Below are 17,811 nucleotides of genomic sequence, written 5' to 3'. Positions count from 1 at the left end.
GAGAAAGGAATGTGGTATTGGAAGAGAGGAGTTTTCAGAGAAATATGAGGAGTTACAACTTTTCATGACGCAAAGGGTGGTGGGTGTATGGAACAAGCTGCCAGAAGAGGTAGTTGAGGCATGGACTATCCCAACATTCAAGAAACAGTTGGACAGGTACATGGATAGTACAGGTTTGGAGGGATATGGACCAAATGCAGGTAGTTGGGACTAGTGTAGCTGGGTCATGTTGGCCGGTGGGGGCAAGTTGGGCCGAACGACCTGTTTCCACGCTGTATCACTCTATCACTCTATGGAGGTTGGGAGGGACTGATAATATTGTTCAACTTCTGTCTCACAACAGAAAAATTCTGTTTCTAGCTATTTTCTTTAAAAATGTTACTTCACTTGTCCAAGTTCTTTACTTGATCTTGTTCTCCTGAGAACTTCACCCTTTGAAACCTTTCAAGGATCAATTCTAACAAGGAAAAACATCGGCCAAAACCTGAACAAGAACTTGCACATATGCATACCTTTTCAATCTCCTTCTTAACTTACACTCACCCTATTCCTAATATTGCCTTAAATCCCGCAGCAACTCTGGGACTCTGGAGAAAAGGAAAATAAAATTAATTAAAAGCCATGACATAATTGAAAAGATTGGTTGTTTAGTTTAGTTTGGAGACTCAGCATGAAAACAGGCCATTCAGCCCACCATGCTGACTATAGAAACATAGAAACATAGAAATTAGGTGCAGGAGTAGGCCATTAGGCCCTTCGAGCCTGCACCGCCATTCAATATGATCATGGCTGATCATCCACTCAGTATCCCGTACCTGCCTTCTCTCCATACCCTCTGATCCCCTTAGCCACAAGGGCCACATCTAACTCCCTCTTAAATATAGCCAATGAACTGGCCTCGACTACCCTCTGTGGCAGGGAGTTCCAGAGATTCACCACTCTCTGTGTGAAAAAAGTTCTTCTCATCTCGGTTTTAAAGGATTTCCCCCTTATCCTTAAGCTGTGACCCCTTGTCCTGGACTTCCCCAACATCGGGAGCAATCTTCCTGCATCTAGCCTGTCCAACCCCTTAAGAATTTTGTAAGTTTCTATAAGATCCCCTCTCAATCTCCTAAATTCTAGAGAGTATAAACCAAATCTATCCAGTCTTCATAAGACAGTCCTGACATCCCAGGAATCAGTCTGGTGAACCTTCTCTGCACTCCCTCTATGGCAATAATGTCCTTCCTCAGATTTGGACTATGGGTCACCCTACCCTTTCACACTGGTCCCTTGTTATCCCACTTTTGCATCTAGTCTCTACATACCAGGGGCAATGCAAGAGGCTAATTAACCTACAATCTCACCTTTGGGATGTGGAAGAAAACCGGAGCACCTGGAGGAAACCCATGCAGTCACAGGGTGAACATGCAAACACCACACAGAGAGCACCCGAGGTCAGAATCAAACCTGGATCTCTGGAGCTGTAAGGCAGCCGCTCTACCAGCTGCACCACAATGCTACATCATAACCTGTTGTGCATTTATGGAAAAGTCAATGTCTGCTTTATATGTTATATTGTAAAGGACCAGAAATTAGACCACAACCATAGGAAAATGTTACAGTGCTGGAAATGTTGGGTGGCTCTTAAACTGTTGTCTTTCACCAGGCTTTATGATCCATGGAGTTCTGCTAAATGTCTTCAAACAGGAGGTAAGTGGTAGCATTGCCAAACCCAAAGAATTCAAAGATAAAAAGATAATTCTAGTTACAAAGCGCTAGTGGAATTGATTGTAGACTTTAGGAGAGCTCCTCCTCCCCTCACCCCACTCACCATCACTCGGTCACATCTGTGGAGTCATTAAGTTAACCATCATCTCCAAGGACCTTAAGTGGGGGGCCACCATCGACTCCACAGTCAAAAAGGCACAACAGAGGATGTACTTCCTACGGCAGCTGAGGAAGCACAATCTGCCACAGGCAATGATGGTCCAATTCTACACGGCCATCGTAGAGTCTGTTCTCACTTTCTCCATCATGGTCTGGTTTGGCTCAGCCACCAAGCACAAAACCTGGAGACTGCAGCGAATCGTCCAATCAGCAGAGAAGGTTATTGGCTGCAACCTTCCTTCCATTGATGAACCATACACTGCAAGGGCCAGAAGCGAGCGGGCAAGATCATCTCTGACCCCTCTCACCCTGGCCACAAACTCTTTGAATCAGTTCCTTCTGGAAGGCGACTCCCCATCGGGTAGAAGGTACAGGAGCCTGAAATCTGCAACATCCAGATTCAGGAACAGCTTCTTCCCCACAGCCATCAGACTATTAAACACAACTTCAAACAAACTATGAACTACTAGACTAAGTGGGACCCGTTGGGTCCCATGTTCACCCAGGAGGACTTGTCCCCCAAAGCAATATTCCACATCTCCGCCAATTCCAATATTGGTGGCCAGTGGGGGGAAGGGGGAGGGGGCAGCTCAGTCACTCAAGCCTGATGTGCTGGCAGCTCACTCATGGATGGTGGGCTGGCAATTGACTCACAGCTATTCCTTGAAATTCCATTTCAAGCAGGGTGCAAGGCCACCAAATGCAAGTGCAGTTTCATACCATTTCAAGCAGGGTGCAAGGCCACCAAATTCAAATACAGTTTCATACCATTTCATGCAGGGTGCAAGGCCACCAAATTCAAATGCAGTTTCATGCCCTTTCAAGCAGGGTGAAACCACCATAAAACCACCATGAAAACACACAAAACACCCCAAAACACCACACTCACAGTTCAGTGGACATTCAGTGTGTTCAGTTGATTCACAGCTCAGACAGTCGTGACCTCTCCCTTCCCCATCTTGCAGAGACTGAGCCACACCCACACTTCCGGATTTTATAATCCCTCCCACCTGAAGGGGCGTGGCCTTCATGGTGTGATTGACAGGAGATAAATTCTCAACATTTAAACACTAATAACACTTTTATTTTTCATTGATGGGGATAACCCTCTGCACCTTATGAGTGGAGGGGAACTGAGTAAGATGGCCAAAAATCACTGCTGCAAGTGGTAGCATTTTCTCTAAAATCAATATACAGTGCAAACAGGAAGTTGTCAAGTTTAAGAAGGAACTGCAGATGCTGGAAAATCAAAGGTAGACAAAAGTGCTGGAGAAACTCAGCGGGTGCAGCAGCATCTATGGAGCGAAGGAAATAGGCAACGTTTCGGGCCGAAACCCTTCTTCAGACTACAGTTGTCAATTTTAGACTTTTAATCATTTGCCATTTCGAACCAAGTACCACCAACAACCATTTGCAGTACTTTATTTCAAACCAACCACAATTTCAAACCAACAACCATTTGTAGTGCTTTATTTCAAACCAACCACATTTTCATTCATTAAGGGCACTCAAGGCACTGAGACTGAGAGACGTGACCCTCTCGCTCCACCATCTTGCAGAAACTGACTGAGGCACTCAACACTTCCAGGTTTTATAGTCCCTCCAGAAGGGGCGTGGCCTTCAGGAGAGAGAATCTCAATTTTTTTTAAACACTAATAACTTTTTTCTTTTTTATTGATGAGGAAAAATCCTCTTGTCCTGCACAGTGGAGGGGGACTCTGAGTAAGATGGCCAAAAATCACAGCCATAAGTGGCAGCGTTTTTTTCTAAAATCAATATACAGAACAACAGGAAGTGGTCAAGATCAGACTTTTAGTAATATAGATAACAACCTATTGCACGATCTGTTTACTTATATATATATATATATATATATATATATATATATATATATATATATATATATATATATATATATATTTATGATATTTATATTGGTATATGGACACACTGATCTCATCTGTATTTATGACTACAATATCCTGTTGTGCAGAAGAAGGGTTTCGGCCCGAAACGTCGCCTATTTCCTTCGCTCCATAGATGCTGCTGCACCCGCTGAGTTTCCCCAGCAATTTTGTGTACCTGCAAGAATTTCATTGTCCTATCTGGAACACATGACAATAAATTCTCTTGCCTCTCGACTCTTGACTTGACAATATTGTAGATGATGGAAGATCAATAACATGAAAAGGCAAGAGAGAAGGAGCATGCTGATTAATTATGCCTTTAGCAGTCGGAATTCCTTGTCAGCAGATCGTGCAAGAATATTCCAGAGCATCCTGCAACCCTTGCCATTACCATATTTATTAAACCATCAGATTGCCCCCTTTCATAGAACAGTACAGCACAGGAACAGGCCCTTCAGCCCACAATGTCCATGCTGAATATGATGCTAAATTAACCTGTTTGGTGTCACCCCCGATTAGACTCAGATCATGGCCAATAGTGAAAAGAAATCTTGGCAGTGAACAGGTTAAACCCTTCTGCCTCCATTCTCTGCGTATTCATGTGCCTACATAAAAGCCTCTTCTAATCCACTATCATACCTGTTTCCACCACTAGCCCTGGCAGCACATCCCAGGCACCTGCCACACTTTGTGTAAAGGTGGGCCATGCATTCACTGTACATATTAATACTAATACCAGATGCAGAAAACATTTAAAATCACTTGAATAATTAATGTATCAGTTAATAGCAATAATTAGCCCTAATGCTAACCTTTGGGCAGCCCCTTGTGTCTGTATTTTGTGCTTATTTATTTTTGTGCCTATTTGCTTGTTGCCCGGTACTTCAACAAAATGCATCCCCAGTGGTTGCAAGTTGGGAAATAAAAGATGAATCCGTTTCGGTAGTAGATATTCAGATGGCCAAATGTTAAAAAAAAATAAACTTTACTTTTTACAATCTTCAGTTTCAATTTAGTTTATTGTCACATGTACCGAGGTGAAAAGCTTTTGTTGCGTGCTAACCAGCCAGTGGAAACAGAATACATGATTACAATCGAGCCATTCACAATGTACAGATACATGACAAGGGAATAACGTTTAGTGCAAGGTAAAGCCAGTAAGGTCCGATCAAACATAGCCCGAGGGTCCCCTTTGAGGTAGATAGTAGTTCAGGATTACTGTCTGGTAACGGTAAGATGGTTCAGTTGCCCGATAACAGCTGGGAAGAATCTGTCCCTGAATCTGGAAGTGTGCGCTTTCACACTTCTATACCTTTTGCCCGATTGGAGAGTGGAGAAGTGGAAGTGGCCAGGGTGCGACTCATCCTTGATTATGCTGCTGGTCTTGCCGAGGCAGCGTTCTTAGTCATACATCTTAGCAATGATCTTGGAGCCTCAGTGCCTTCAGGCCAATGCAGGGAGTACATACCCAGCCACCACCCATCTCCCCATCCCAACCCAGCAATGAGGGAATTATACTTACAAAAGGCTTCAAAATTAAATACAAGAGCTTTTTCATTACTCTGGGCAGAGCATATGCAGATACCTGAGCGCTTATGTGAGGATCGATAATGTCGCCTTTACTGGAAAATACAATTTTTTTGTGACTTTAGTTGTAGTGTATTCACTAAGAATAGATCACTATTTAAAGACAAAAACACTGAGGATATTAAAAGAATTCTGACAGCAAAAAAACAATGAACATAAAAATGGATCTGTGTCAGAGTCATGGTCATCGAGCATGGAAACAGGCCCTTCGGCCCAACTTCCCTATGCTGAGCTAGATGCCCACATACTGTGATTAAGTATTTATGGCGACTGACTGACTAAATTAGGTTTTGCTTCCTCTGCAAATGAGATTTTAATTGGTTTTGTGGTTCAAATCTTGAAAGTCTGACCCTTTTCTTTTATTGTAGGTTTATAAACCAAAGGCTTGTGAACAACAAGCAATTAAGTGCTGTGCTTGAAAGATTGAGCAGGTTGAGCCCATACTCATTGTAGTAGAATGAGAATTGACTCTTTTGAAAGGTGCAAGATTCTGAAGGGAATAACCAGGGATGATACTGAAAAGATACTTCCCATAGTGGAAACATAGAGAACTAGACGACATATTTTCAGAATTAGTTGTCCTTTAATAATGGAGAGGAGAAGGAATTTGCTCTCCCGAAGGTTCATAAGTTCATGTGATAGGAGCAGAATTAAGCCATTCGACCCATCAAGTCTACTCCGCCGTTCAATCATGGTCAATCTATCTCTCTCTCTCTCTCTCAACCCCATTCACCCGCATTCTCCTCATAACCCCTGGCACCCAATACTAGTCAAGAATCTATGAATCTCCACCTTAAAAATATCTATTGACTTGGCCTCCACAGCCTTCTGTGGTAATGAATTCCACAGATTCATCACCCTCTGACTAAAGAAATTCCTCCTCATCTCCCTTCTAAAAGTACGTCCTTTTATTCTGAGGCTATGGCCTTTGGTCCTCGACTCTCCGACTAGTGGAAACATCCTCTCCACATCCAAGCAATTTAAAATTCAGGTCATCTCCTTTCAGAAATTTGTAAAACTTCCACAACATAAGCTGTGTCTCCTTGGAATTCTTCACCATGGAGAGTGATGAAGATATAGTCAAGGGAGACATTGACATTACTTTGAACCACGGGAGTAGGCCTGAATGAGGAGAGAACTGGAAAGTCATGTGAGGGTGAGATTGAATCAGCCCAAATCTTATTGAGTGGCAAAGTGTGTTGGAGGAGCTGACTGAACTTCTCACACTCCAGTTTCTCATGTTCTTATGTTCAGTAGGACATGTACTGAATGAAACGTAAGCTATTTATACTACTTCAGCCTGTTATTGAATAAAGAATAAAACCTAAAGCAAACAACGGAATCAGCTTATGTTGTGGAAGGTTTACAGATTTCTGTAAGGAAATTTACACGAACTTTAAATCACTTTGAATAATGTTATTTCAGCTTTGAGGTTGCATTTGCATTAACCAAATAATTCTAAAAGAGTAGTTTTGCAATATCATTCCCCAACTTAGTACTTAGTACAATCAGTCCAAAGAACGGTCCCGACCCAAAATGTCACCTATCCACATTCTCCAGAGATGATGCCTGGCCTGCAGAGTTACTCCAACACTTAATTTCTTTTTTTTGTAAACCAGCTTTGTTCTTTGTGTCTCCATTAGAACTTGGCCCATTATTCATGGAGAACAATGCTTAAGTTTCAGGTAAATGTAACCTGAAATTGTAACTCAGCTCCTCTTTCTGTCAGTATTGGGATTGGCATTGGTTTATTATTGTCACATATATATGATTATATTAGACTAAGTGGGACCTCCCAGCATCACAAGGGTTATGGGGAGACGGCAGGAAATAGGAATTTGGAGGCAGAGATCAGCCATGATTGAATGGCGGAGTAGACTCGATGGGCCGAATGGCCTAATTCTACTCCTATAACTTGTGAACGTGAAATTTACAATCTTCTTTTGTTTACTTTTCAGTTCTCACAAATGGTATCTGACCTAAAATGTTGACATGGTTTCTTTATCCATGGGTGCCAGCTTGACCGGGTGAGTATTTCCAGCATTTTTTGGTTTTGGATGAAGTAGATTATTGTTAAGATATGAGGAAGCTGAAAATTAGATGGCATATTAAAGATATACAAATCCTTATGAAACCAAACTCTTGAGTATATAAGTCTGGAGTGGAAACTACTACCATATATCCTTTTACAATTATTTTCTGACTTTCATTAACACACCCAATTCAGTTTGAGGGCTTTGCCCCTGCCTTCCCCACCGGTACCAAAAATAAACCCATTGCATAAAAATTGTAATAAAAGCAATTCATGAATTAATATGTTTCAATATTGTAAATTCAAGTCCACTGAGGTTACCTACAGGTTTTCCAGGAATGTCGAACCACTGTCTGCAAGAAGTCCCTGAAATATTATTTCATTCATAGCATAGAACATTTTTGGTGGCGTGAATGATATCAACTAAAAGTGGGAGAAACAAAAAGTAAATGTTTGATATATTGAAAATAAAACACAATCAGACTAATCAATAGATGAAAATAAACATTTGCACCACACGTTATACCGGACAAATCCCTCTTCAAGACCCTGAAGCTTATACCATAAAAACTACGCATTTCTCCAAAAGAAATTAGCAAATCAGTGAGAAACAGACAGTTAGAAAGTGAAGTCACAAAATTATGGTTGAGTGAAGCAAGATAACGTGGATCAGTAATGATTATAAGAATATGCTTTTCAGCATGGCTGATGGGGCATGGGTTGTACAGGGTATCAACAGGGTGAAATGGTTCATTTGTCATTTTCCAAGTAATTCTGTTCAGTTCCTAGCCTTTTAAATTACCCTAACATGCAAATACCCATGAAGCCTTTTAAATGGTCCTAGCATGCAAACGCCCCTGAAAAAAAGGTTCAGATTCACTTATAACGTAATTGATTTGATAAAAAGGGAAAAAAGAAAGCTTGCTGGTTTCCACCTATTTTATATAAACAAAAAAACGCATAGTGAAAATAGTTAGGTTGCAATAAACTCTTGAAAGTTACAGGGAGCACTTTTCAATCCTTGCTCTAAGGATAATTAAGAGACTCAATTGTGTTTGCTGTAAGATAATATTACACCTTTGTCCCAAAGGAAATCTGTTCATCCTTTCCCAAATGATAACTTATAAATGGCCATAGAAATAGCGTTCCGGGAAATGACAAATGCAGAATTCTCAATCTGCAAAGTAACTGGGCAAGGAAAGGATCTTAGATTTACAAATCATCTCATTTTGCAAGCACCCTATGAGATAACCAACCAGGATCTGGAGTCCTCAACTGTGATACACAACTTCTCAAATTTGGGTCTATTCGCACATTACTGCCATATTCATAAAGCTCTAATTAAACAGTCGTATTTCCCATTCCTCTGGGAGTGCAACTAGGTGGAACTGAGATGTTTGACACCCCCAATCCATCTTTAGACTTTAGAGATGCAGTGCAGAACCAGGCCCTTCGGCACACTGAGTCTGCGCCGACCAGCAAACATTCCATACACTCGCACTAGGGACAATTTACAATTTTACCAAAGCCAATTAACCTACAAATCTATAAGTCTTTGGCTGTCTTTGGAAACCAGAGCACCTGGAGAAAACCCACATGGTCACAGAGAACATACCAGCTCCATACAGACAGCGTTCGTAGTCAGGATACAACCTGGATCTCTGGTGCTGTAAGATAGCAACTCCACTGCTGCGCCACTGTGCTGCCCCAATGCATTTCAGAAGCTCGAGAATAAGAAGTGTATAGCTTTCAGTTTATTCCTGCTCCCATATGGTTTAGATTTGTGCACCCCATTAAACTGAATGACTTATTAATTTCTTCCTTAACAATTTCCAAGTTAGACGATTTAGATGTAATTGGTTGTTTGAGTTGTTCGGATCAGATGACTGGTTGGTCATTTAGGGTGATGTCAGTTAGCATTAAACATCTCAACCATACATCAGTCCAAGAGCAATCTTTCGTTCCTGCATTGTGGAAGGTGGAACTGAATCCAGTCCACAACATGGTTTCTAACCAGAGATTCATATCAGTGTAGAATCAATCATGGAATCATATATATTTTATGGTGCAGAAAGAAGTCATTCAGTCCATCATGCCTGTGCTGGCAAAGAACAGCTACTCAAAGAAATCCTAGCATATGGGTTACAACACTGAAGGTCCACATCCAGGCACTTGATTAAATGCGATGAGTATTCCCACCTCAACAACTATTTCAGGTCCTCTATGTGAAAATATTTTCCTTACCTCTGTCTAATCCTTTAATTCATTTAAATGTGTAAATTGTGTTTTTTAACCCTTCAACTGAGAGGGTCTTTCCTATGTACTCTATCCAGCTCCTCATAAAATCTACTTATTTTTCTTCAGGGCACTGAGATAAAGCCTATTTCGCAGTTTTAATTATTTATTACACAAAGGGGCTGTCTTGTTCACCACTTTGTGTTATGATAGTCGTTTGAATTTATATCCATTAATAATTGATATGACAGAGCATAGATCATCTAAATAATGCACCGTAAGGAAATGAATAAACTGGATAAACTGGAAATGCAACAACTGCATGAAAAGTTGTTTCAGGACAACTGACAAAGTTGAGTTCAGGAAAGGACTCTGCACAATTCTCCTTTGATCTTTAACTCTCTTTTCTCCTTTGAAATGCATTGAAGCAAGATCCAGGAGAATGATATACAATTAATTTCTGCCCTTACCTTCTTTCTATGATGCAAGATATATTCAGCATGTAAATACTCCCATTATAAGGCCCACGGATTAGTTGCTAGAGATGGTTAGTGAATTTGCAGATGATAGAAAGATTTATGTAAGAATTAGGAATGTTAAAAAGAATATATTTCTGCAAGGATATTTAGATATTAAAATCTGTTAAAAACATTACCGAGATACCATTTTCATAGGTTCCTATTTTACTCGCTAACTGATCAATTTAACAAATTTACACATACACCATGTAATATTATATCAATAAAACAAAACAAATGTTTCAGGCTTTGATACACGTTTTTAGATTTCCTTTGGGATGTATTGGTTGAGGAAGTGGTGGGGTGATGGGGGAAGAATGTTGATGAATTAAGAGTCTTATGTGAATGATTAAAAAGTAAATAATATCTTAATCCTAGAACATAGAACAGTACAGCACAGAGACAGGTCCTATGGCCCATTATATATGTGCTGAACATGATGCTAACTTTAATTAATCCTCTCTGTCTGCATATAATCTATATCATTCCATTCCCCTTCAATTTTATGGGCCTAACTAAAAGTCACAAATGGCACTATCATATTTGCTTACACCACCATCCCTGGCAGTGTGACCCAGGTACCTACTACTCACTTTGTAAAAAAAAACTTTCCTGCACATCTCCTTTAAACGTTCCCCTTTAAATCTTGTCTTTGCTTTACTTTAAATCTATGCCCTGTAGTACTTTCATAAGTTTATAAGTTATAGGAGCAGAATTAGGCTCATTTGGCCTAATCGGGTCTGCTCTGCCATTTAGGCTTGTTTCCAAATACAAGATCCAATATGGTCCCTCCTTCAATTGGACTCTCAGTATTTTCCCTCCCCAACTTCCCTCAGGCTCTAGGTATTTCTCCATTCCCCTTGAGCATCAGTAAGCACACCGTGTGTCCGGCATCCGTCAGCAGTTGTTTTGTTTCCAATACTGCACGTTTCATGCTTGGCGATGGGATCCAGTAGCTATCATTTTCAAAGTAGCCTATCTTCATCGGCTTGATGGCAGTATAGATCTTCAAGATAATTTTCAAAAAGTATATGTTAAGATACAATTCTTCATGAGATCTTTTTTACTATGAGTCTAAAGTTTGCAATTTTAAAAAAGCATATGTGTTCAGTATTTTCTCTACATATAACATTGGTAGATGAATCGTTAGATAAATAAACTCAGAAAATTGCTTATCAACATGAGAAGTTTTTTCAAGATTCAGTCATGGTTACACTTTACTAAATAATGGATTAATTTGTCTCAGACAATAGACAATAGACAATAGGTGCTGGAGTAGGCCATTCGGCCCTTCGAGCCAGCACTGCCATTCAATGTGATCATGGCTGATCATCCCCAATCAGTACCCCATTACCGCCTTCTCCCCATATCCCCTGACTCCGCTATTTTTAAGAGCCCTATCTAGCTCCAGTGAACCTGCCTCCAGCGCCCTCTGAGGCAGAGAATTCCAGACTCACAACTCTCTGTGAGAAAAAGTGTTTCCTCGTCTCCGTTCTAAATGGCTTACTCCTTATTCTTAAACTGTGGCCCCTGGTTCTGGACTCCCCCAACATCGGGAACATGTTTCCTGCCTCTAGCTTGTCCAAACCCTTAACAATCTTATATGTTTCAATGAGATCCCTTCTCATCCTTCTAAACTCCAGAGTGTACAAGCCCAGCTGCTCCATTCTCTCAGTATATGACAGTCCCGCCATCCGGGGAATTAACCTTGTATACCTACACTGCACTCCCTCAATAGCAAGAATGTCCTTCCTCAAATTAGGGGACCAAAACTGCACACAATACTCCAGGTGTGGTCTCACTAGGGCTCTGTACAACTGCAGAGGACCTCTTTGCTCCTATATTCGATTCCTCTTGTTCTAAAGGCCAACATGCCATTCGCTTTCTTCACTGCCTGCTGTACCTGCATGCTTACTTTATTAACGAGTATTCTTGATACAAAGGATGACAAATTGCTGGAGAAACTCAGCGGGTGAGGCAGCATCTATGGAGGGAAGGGATAGGTGACACTTCGGGTCGATACCCTTCTTCAGACTTCTTTATACAATATATTGTTTTCATTCCTTCTTTGGAAAGAATCTCAGGGTAATATGAAATGCCGGTAGTTTGGATTATAACTTGTCTGTATTGTGTTTTGTTTGTGATTATTCGGGTTGTTTCATAAAAATGTAAACTGATGGTAGGACCCTGGAAAGGTTAATGCGCTTGAATGCACTAACTGGCCCTTGCCAGTTAATTTCCTAAATTAAAATAAAGAGTCAGAAGAGGGCTCCCTACCTGAAACATCATCTATCCATGTTCTCCAGAGATACTGCCTGAACTGCTGTTAATGGAGTACTCTGTGTCCTTTTTCTTAACAGATGATTTACATTGCAATTGCCAGGGAAACCTTGGCCTGTCAGCTTTGCCTTTTGCATTTTTCCCAAACTGTATAAATTCCAATTCAAGAGAAATCTCCAGTCCCTTATTGCTCATATTTTCTAATTCATTCCATCTTCATTAATATCCCACATACCCTGAAACATCACCCCTTGCCAAACAACCAATACTTTGCTCTTTGATGTTTAGTTTAGCTTTTATTGTGGAGATGCAGCGCAGAAATAGGCCCTTCGGCCCACCGGGTCCGCACCGACCAGTGATCCCCGTACACCCCCACTATCTTACACACTAGGGACAATTTAAAATTTTACCGAAACTAATTAACCTACAAACCAGTATGTCTTTGGAGTGTGGTAAGAAACCAGAGCGCCCAGAGAAAACTCAAACGGTCACAAGGAGAACATACAAACTCCGTACAGACAGCGCGCTCATAGTTAGGATCGAACCCGAGTCTCTGCCGCTGTAACACAGCGACTCTACCACTGTGCCACCATGCTGCCCCTTATCAAAAGATTCCTGTATACCTCACCATTTTGCGTGACATACTTTCAAAAGTTTCCTTGGAATCTGCATGTTCAACCCTGCTTTCAGTCATCCCTCTTCACTCAATTCTTCGCAGAATCTTTTATTTGAAACACCTTGCAGTATGTAATACTTGGAAAGGACAATGTCAATGATAACAGTTATTGCATTGTATGTTACCATATCATCGAAGGGCATAGGTGGCACATTAGGATCCAACTCGAACATTTCTTCACACAGTAGAGCTTTCATGCAATAAGCCAAGCTGTCCACGTCTCTGGCAAGTGGACCAACAGATGATTCAACTAGAAAATATAAACCACCCAAAAACAGCATTGATTGTTAAATAAACGGAAACATTGAATGAGGTATAGTAAGTAAGTAAGTAATTTTTATTTATATAGCACTTTTAAATCAAATCACGTTGAAGCCAAAGTGCTTTACAGAGAAGAAAGGTATCTTTCATCTTGCAGTAAGTATGTGCAAGTGTGGATTTAAGTATTTCATCAGTAATCTTGGATGACCAGTGCACTGTGAGTGGTAACAGGAATTGGAATGCCAAGAGACTATGATGTTAATGCAGGCAACAAATAAAAGAAGTAATTAGTAAATGCAGAATGGACATGTTTTGAGTATTGTTAAATGCGAGGTAATAATTTTTAGCAAGATAAATAAGGAAGCATTACACTTGTTGGTAAATAATTGTCTAAATGATGACGAAAAAGAGAGACATTTGTGGAGGTGGATACAGAAATAACCAAAGGGAGCATTTCAGCATGTTAAAGCAATAAGAAATAACTTCAACAACTAATGGAGTTAATTTCCAAAGGGATCAAATGGAAAAGCTGAAGATGAATTCAAATCTATATTTATCTACATGAGGGTTGACATAAAATGCTGGAGTAATTCAGCGGGTCAGGCGGCATCTCTGGAGAGAAGGAATGGGTGACGCTTCGGGTTGAAGTCAGGGGAGTGGGCAGGACAGAGAGAGAATGTAGTTGGAGACGGTAAGACTGGTGGGAGAATTGGGAAGGGGGACGGGATGGAGACAGAGGGAAATCTTCATGAGACCACACTTGGTGCATGATCATATTATCAAACGCTTGTAGAGGAACATTAGAGATGACATCCAATGGGTTTATCAAATGGTTCCGGAGATGAAGGATTATTAACTTTCAGAAAACATTGAATACACTCTTTATGATACAAATGAAAATCATGAACATGGCTTCCTGAACCATGAACTCACCACTTAATGAATATATAGTGTAAATTAACATTTCATTAATGCAGTTGTACAACATGGGGTAAATGTTGATTCAAAGTGAATAGATAGTGAACAGTAATTAACTACTCCATGGAGATTGTTATAAAGTGCATTTTAACTTCCCACTGTCCAACAAACCCTCAGTTGTCCCAGATCAACTCAATCAAATCAAATCACGAAAGGAGTATGTACAGTGGGAATGAAAGATTTGGCTGCTCATAGAAATCCATCTCCATCTTGCAAACACTTCATGATACGTGGAAGAAAAGAGTTGTGAATGAAGACCAGTCCATCACCCAGACCCAGCTTCTCCACCACCGACTCCATCAGCACTTCATGCTGCATGCATCAGGAAAGCATCCGACATAATCAAGGATCATTTCCATCTTGCTCATTCCCTCTTCTCCCCTCTCCAACCAGGCAGAAGATACAAAAGCTTGAAAGCATTTACCACCAGACTCAGGAACAGCTTCTTTCCCGCTGTTATCAGACTACTGAACAGTCTTTGATAAACCAAGGCTGTAGTCCCGATCACCCAACCAACATATAGTGGCCCTTGCACTTTTATTTTGATCTGCAATTTCTCTGTAACTGTAACCCCATATTACACAGTGTTATTTTTCTCTTTGTACAACCTATCGTACTTGTGTATGGTTTAATTGTACTCATGTAGAGTGTGATTTTGCTGTATAGCACCTGACAGTTAAAAACTAACACCATTATCTATTGTCACACATGCCAAGTTATGGTGAAAAATTTTGTTTTGCATGCTATCCGAGAAAATCATAACATACATGTGTGCAATCAAACCATACATGAGCACAAAGGTAGTGCAAAGAGAGAATATAGGTTTACAGCTATAGAGAACGTACAGATTTTTAAAAAGCGCAAGGGCCGCTACAAGGTAGACTGGAGTTCAAGAATTCATCCTTATTATAGATATTTTACATATCAATGGAGATTTTTAAGGCAGAGATGGATAGATTCTTGATTGGTATGGGTGTCAGGGGTTATGGGGAGAAGGCAGGAGAATGCAGTTAGGAGGGAGAGATAGATCAGCCATGGCAGAGTAGGCTTGATGGGCCAACTGGCCTAATTCTGCTCCTATCACATGACCTTATGATCATATGGGACGATTGTACAAGAGTCTGATTACAGAAGGGCTAAAGCTGTTCTTGAATCACAGTTTAATTTACAGTTTAGTTTATCTGGTGGGACATGCTGGTTTGCATGATGGACTGGGCTTGTTCCACAACTCTCTGCAGTTTCACGTAATCTTGGGCAGAGCCATTGCCAAAACCAACTGTAATGCATCCAGATAGTTTGCTTTCTATGGTCCATCTGTTGAAAATGGTCAGTCATTGGAAATATGTTGAATTTCTACTTTGGATTGCCTTGCACCATTCCTGCCTTGCACTATTCTGCTGGTTTTGCACTCATTGTTTTTACTGTTGTACTTAACATTACGATACAGTATGTATACTCTTTGCTCTGTGAGTTTCATGTGAAGAAGGAATTTCATTGCGTCTAGGTGTATATGATAATAAACCAATCCACTGGAAGCAATGGAAGTTTGCAATGCCAGTTAACTTTTTGCACAGTAATCAGTCTCATTTTAAACGACTTCCCACATGTCCCCACATATCCGTGAGATTCTCACAGCTGAACTTCAGAAAAACCAACTTTTAAGGAACAAAGTTATTAGAATGACCATTATGTCAGTGATAGAAAGTGCTTTAACTCAACAGCTTTTCATCAACATTGAAACAAAGATGAAAGTTTCTCCCTTAAAATTATTGAGTGGCCAGGACTAAAAATATAAGAAATTTATGGAAATAATACCACTCAATTACAATTTATGATGCAAATGACAAGAGACTGTGGCTACATTTTAAACTAGATAATATGAAAGAGATTAACAGTCAGCTACAACCTGCTAGTATCATGAACGTGAATGAACACATACATTATATAATAATGGAAGGACACACACAAGATGCCAACTGCCTGTGCTTCAAATTTGAAAGAGATTTCCAAATAGTCCTGTTCCCTGGATCTTTACTCATGCTCCTGAAAATGTTTCCCCTTCAAGAAAAGGTTTGGAGGTTAGTCTAAATCTATGCCCTATCCTTTTAGCCTTGCATTCTCGACCAAAGGCTAAGATCCAGATCAAAACATGCAAAGCAAAATATGTCATAGATTTGGTTACAAATCAGAAATATATGCCTCCAGGCTAATGACACTTCAACCACCCCAAACAAATTCTCCCTGTGTAATCCATTCCTTCATGGTTCTGAATGGCACTGTAAATCTCCCCTTAACTTTAAATGTTCTGTGGAGAAAACCACAAACTTTTCATGCTTTTTCAGAGCCTTTGTAATCTGGATATCTTTGTATCTTTACACTGAAATGAAACACACTGCTGATTGCTGTCATGTGTTTTCTAGCAAGAGACCAAGTAAAAATTACTTTTCTGTTCTGAAGCAACATCGTGTATCTGAACCCCGTGTCCTTTGAATAAATGATGAATGTATATAATGGATAGGTGTTACTTTCAATATTTACAAGGACTTTGGGATTATGTTGGTTGTTGTTTGAAGAAGCTTGGTTTGATAGAAAGCTTTGTGTGTGGAATCCCAATCTTAAGAATAACTGGTTAAATTTGGCACATAGTTCTAATTGTAGAGTATTCATGCAGAGAAAAAACTCACCTGTTCTCTGTCCAGTTGTATTAACTGTCAACCCCTTTTTGCTGCATGAAAGAAAAAATATATTATTTCTTCAAATGATGAATGTATATAATGGACATAAGAGATTAGAATACAAACTTAAAGCAGACGGTATTGGGGGTTCAGTACTGATGTGGATAGGGAACTGGCTGGCAGACAGGAAGCAAAGATTAGGAGTAAACGGGTCCTTTTCAGAATGGCAGGCAGTGACTAGTGGGGTACCGCAAGGCTCAGTGCTGGGACCCCAGCTATTTACAATATATATTAATGATCTGGATGAGGGAATTGAATGCAACATCTCCAAGTTTGCGGATGACACGAAGCTGGGGGGCAGTGTTAGCTGTGAGGAGGATGCTAGGAGGCTGCAAGGTGACTTGGATAGGTTAGGTGAGTGGGCAAATGCATGGCAGATGCAGTATAATGTGGATAAATGTGAGGTTATCCACTTTGGTGGCAAAAACAGGAAAGTAGACTATTATCTGAATGGTGGCCGATTAGGAAAAGGGGAGATGCAACGAGACCTGGGTGTCATGGTACACCAGTCATTGAAAGTAGGAATGCAGGTGCAGTAGGCAGTGAAGAAAGCAAATGGTATGTTAGCATTCATCGCAAAAGGATTTGAGTATAAGAGCAGGGAGGTTCTACTGCAGTTGCACAGGGTCTTGGTAAGACCACACCTGGAGTATTGCGTACAGTTTTGGTCTCCTAATCTGAGGAAAGACATTCTTGCCATAGAGGGAGTACAGAGAAGGTTCACCAGACTGAT

At 40.5% G+C, this 17,811-nt stretch overlaps 1 protein-coding gene across 1 annotated transcript in view; it reads right to left on the bottom strand.

The window, feature by feature from the left end:
* Window positions 1-17,811, bottom strand: part of LOC116977392 (vitamin D3 hydroxylase-associated protein-like) — a 40,435-nt gene that overhangs the window by 15,221 nt on the left and 7,403 nt on the right. Inside the window, exons 7-12 of the mRNA XM_033027822.1 lie at window positions 17,028-17,068; window positions 13,230-13,354; window positions 11,029-11,154; window positions 7,721-7,818; window positions 5,299-5,398; window positions 544-596 (exon numbers count right to left, since the gene is read on the bottom strand). Of these exons, the coding sequence (XP_032883713.1) occupies window positions 544-596; window positions 5,299-5,398; window positions 7,721-7,818; window positions 11,029-11,154; window positions 13,230-13,354; window positions 17,028-17,068 (543 nt within the window). The remainder of the gene's footprint in view (window positions 1-543; window positions 597-5,298; window positions 5,399-7,720; window positions 7,819-11,028; window positions 11,155-13,229; window positions 13,355-17,027; window positions 17,069-17,811) is intronic.

The sequence above is a fragment of the Amblyraja radiata genome, chromosome 10 (genome assembly GCF_010909765.2).
Source record: "Amblyraja radiata isolate CabotCenter1 chromosome 10, sAmbRad1.1.pri, whole genome shotgun sequence".
NCBI classification, from domain to species: Eukaryota; Metazoa; Chordata; class Chondrichthyes; order Rajiformes; family Rajidae; genus Amblyraja; species Amblyraja radiata.
The sequence above is the reverse complement of the archived record's forward strand: the minus strand, read 5'-3'. Positions and strand labels throughout refer to the sequence as shown.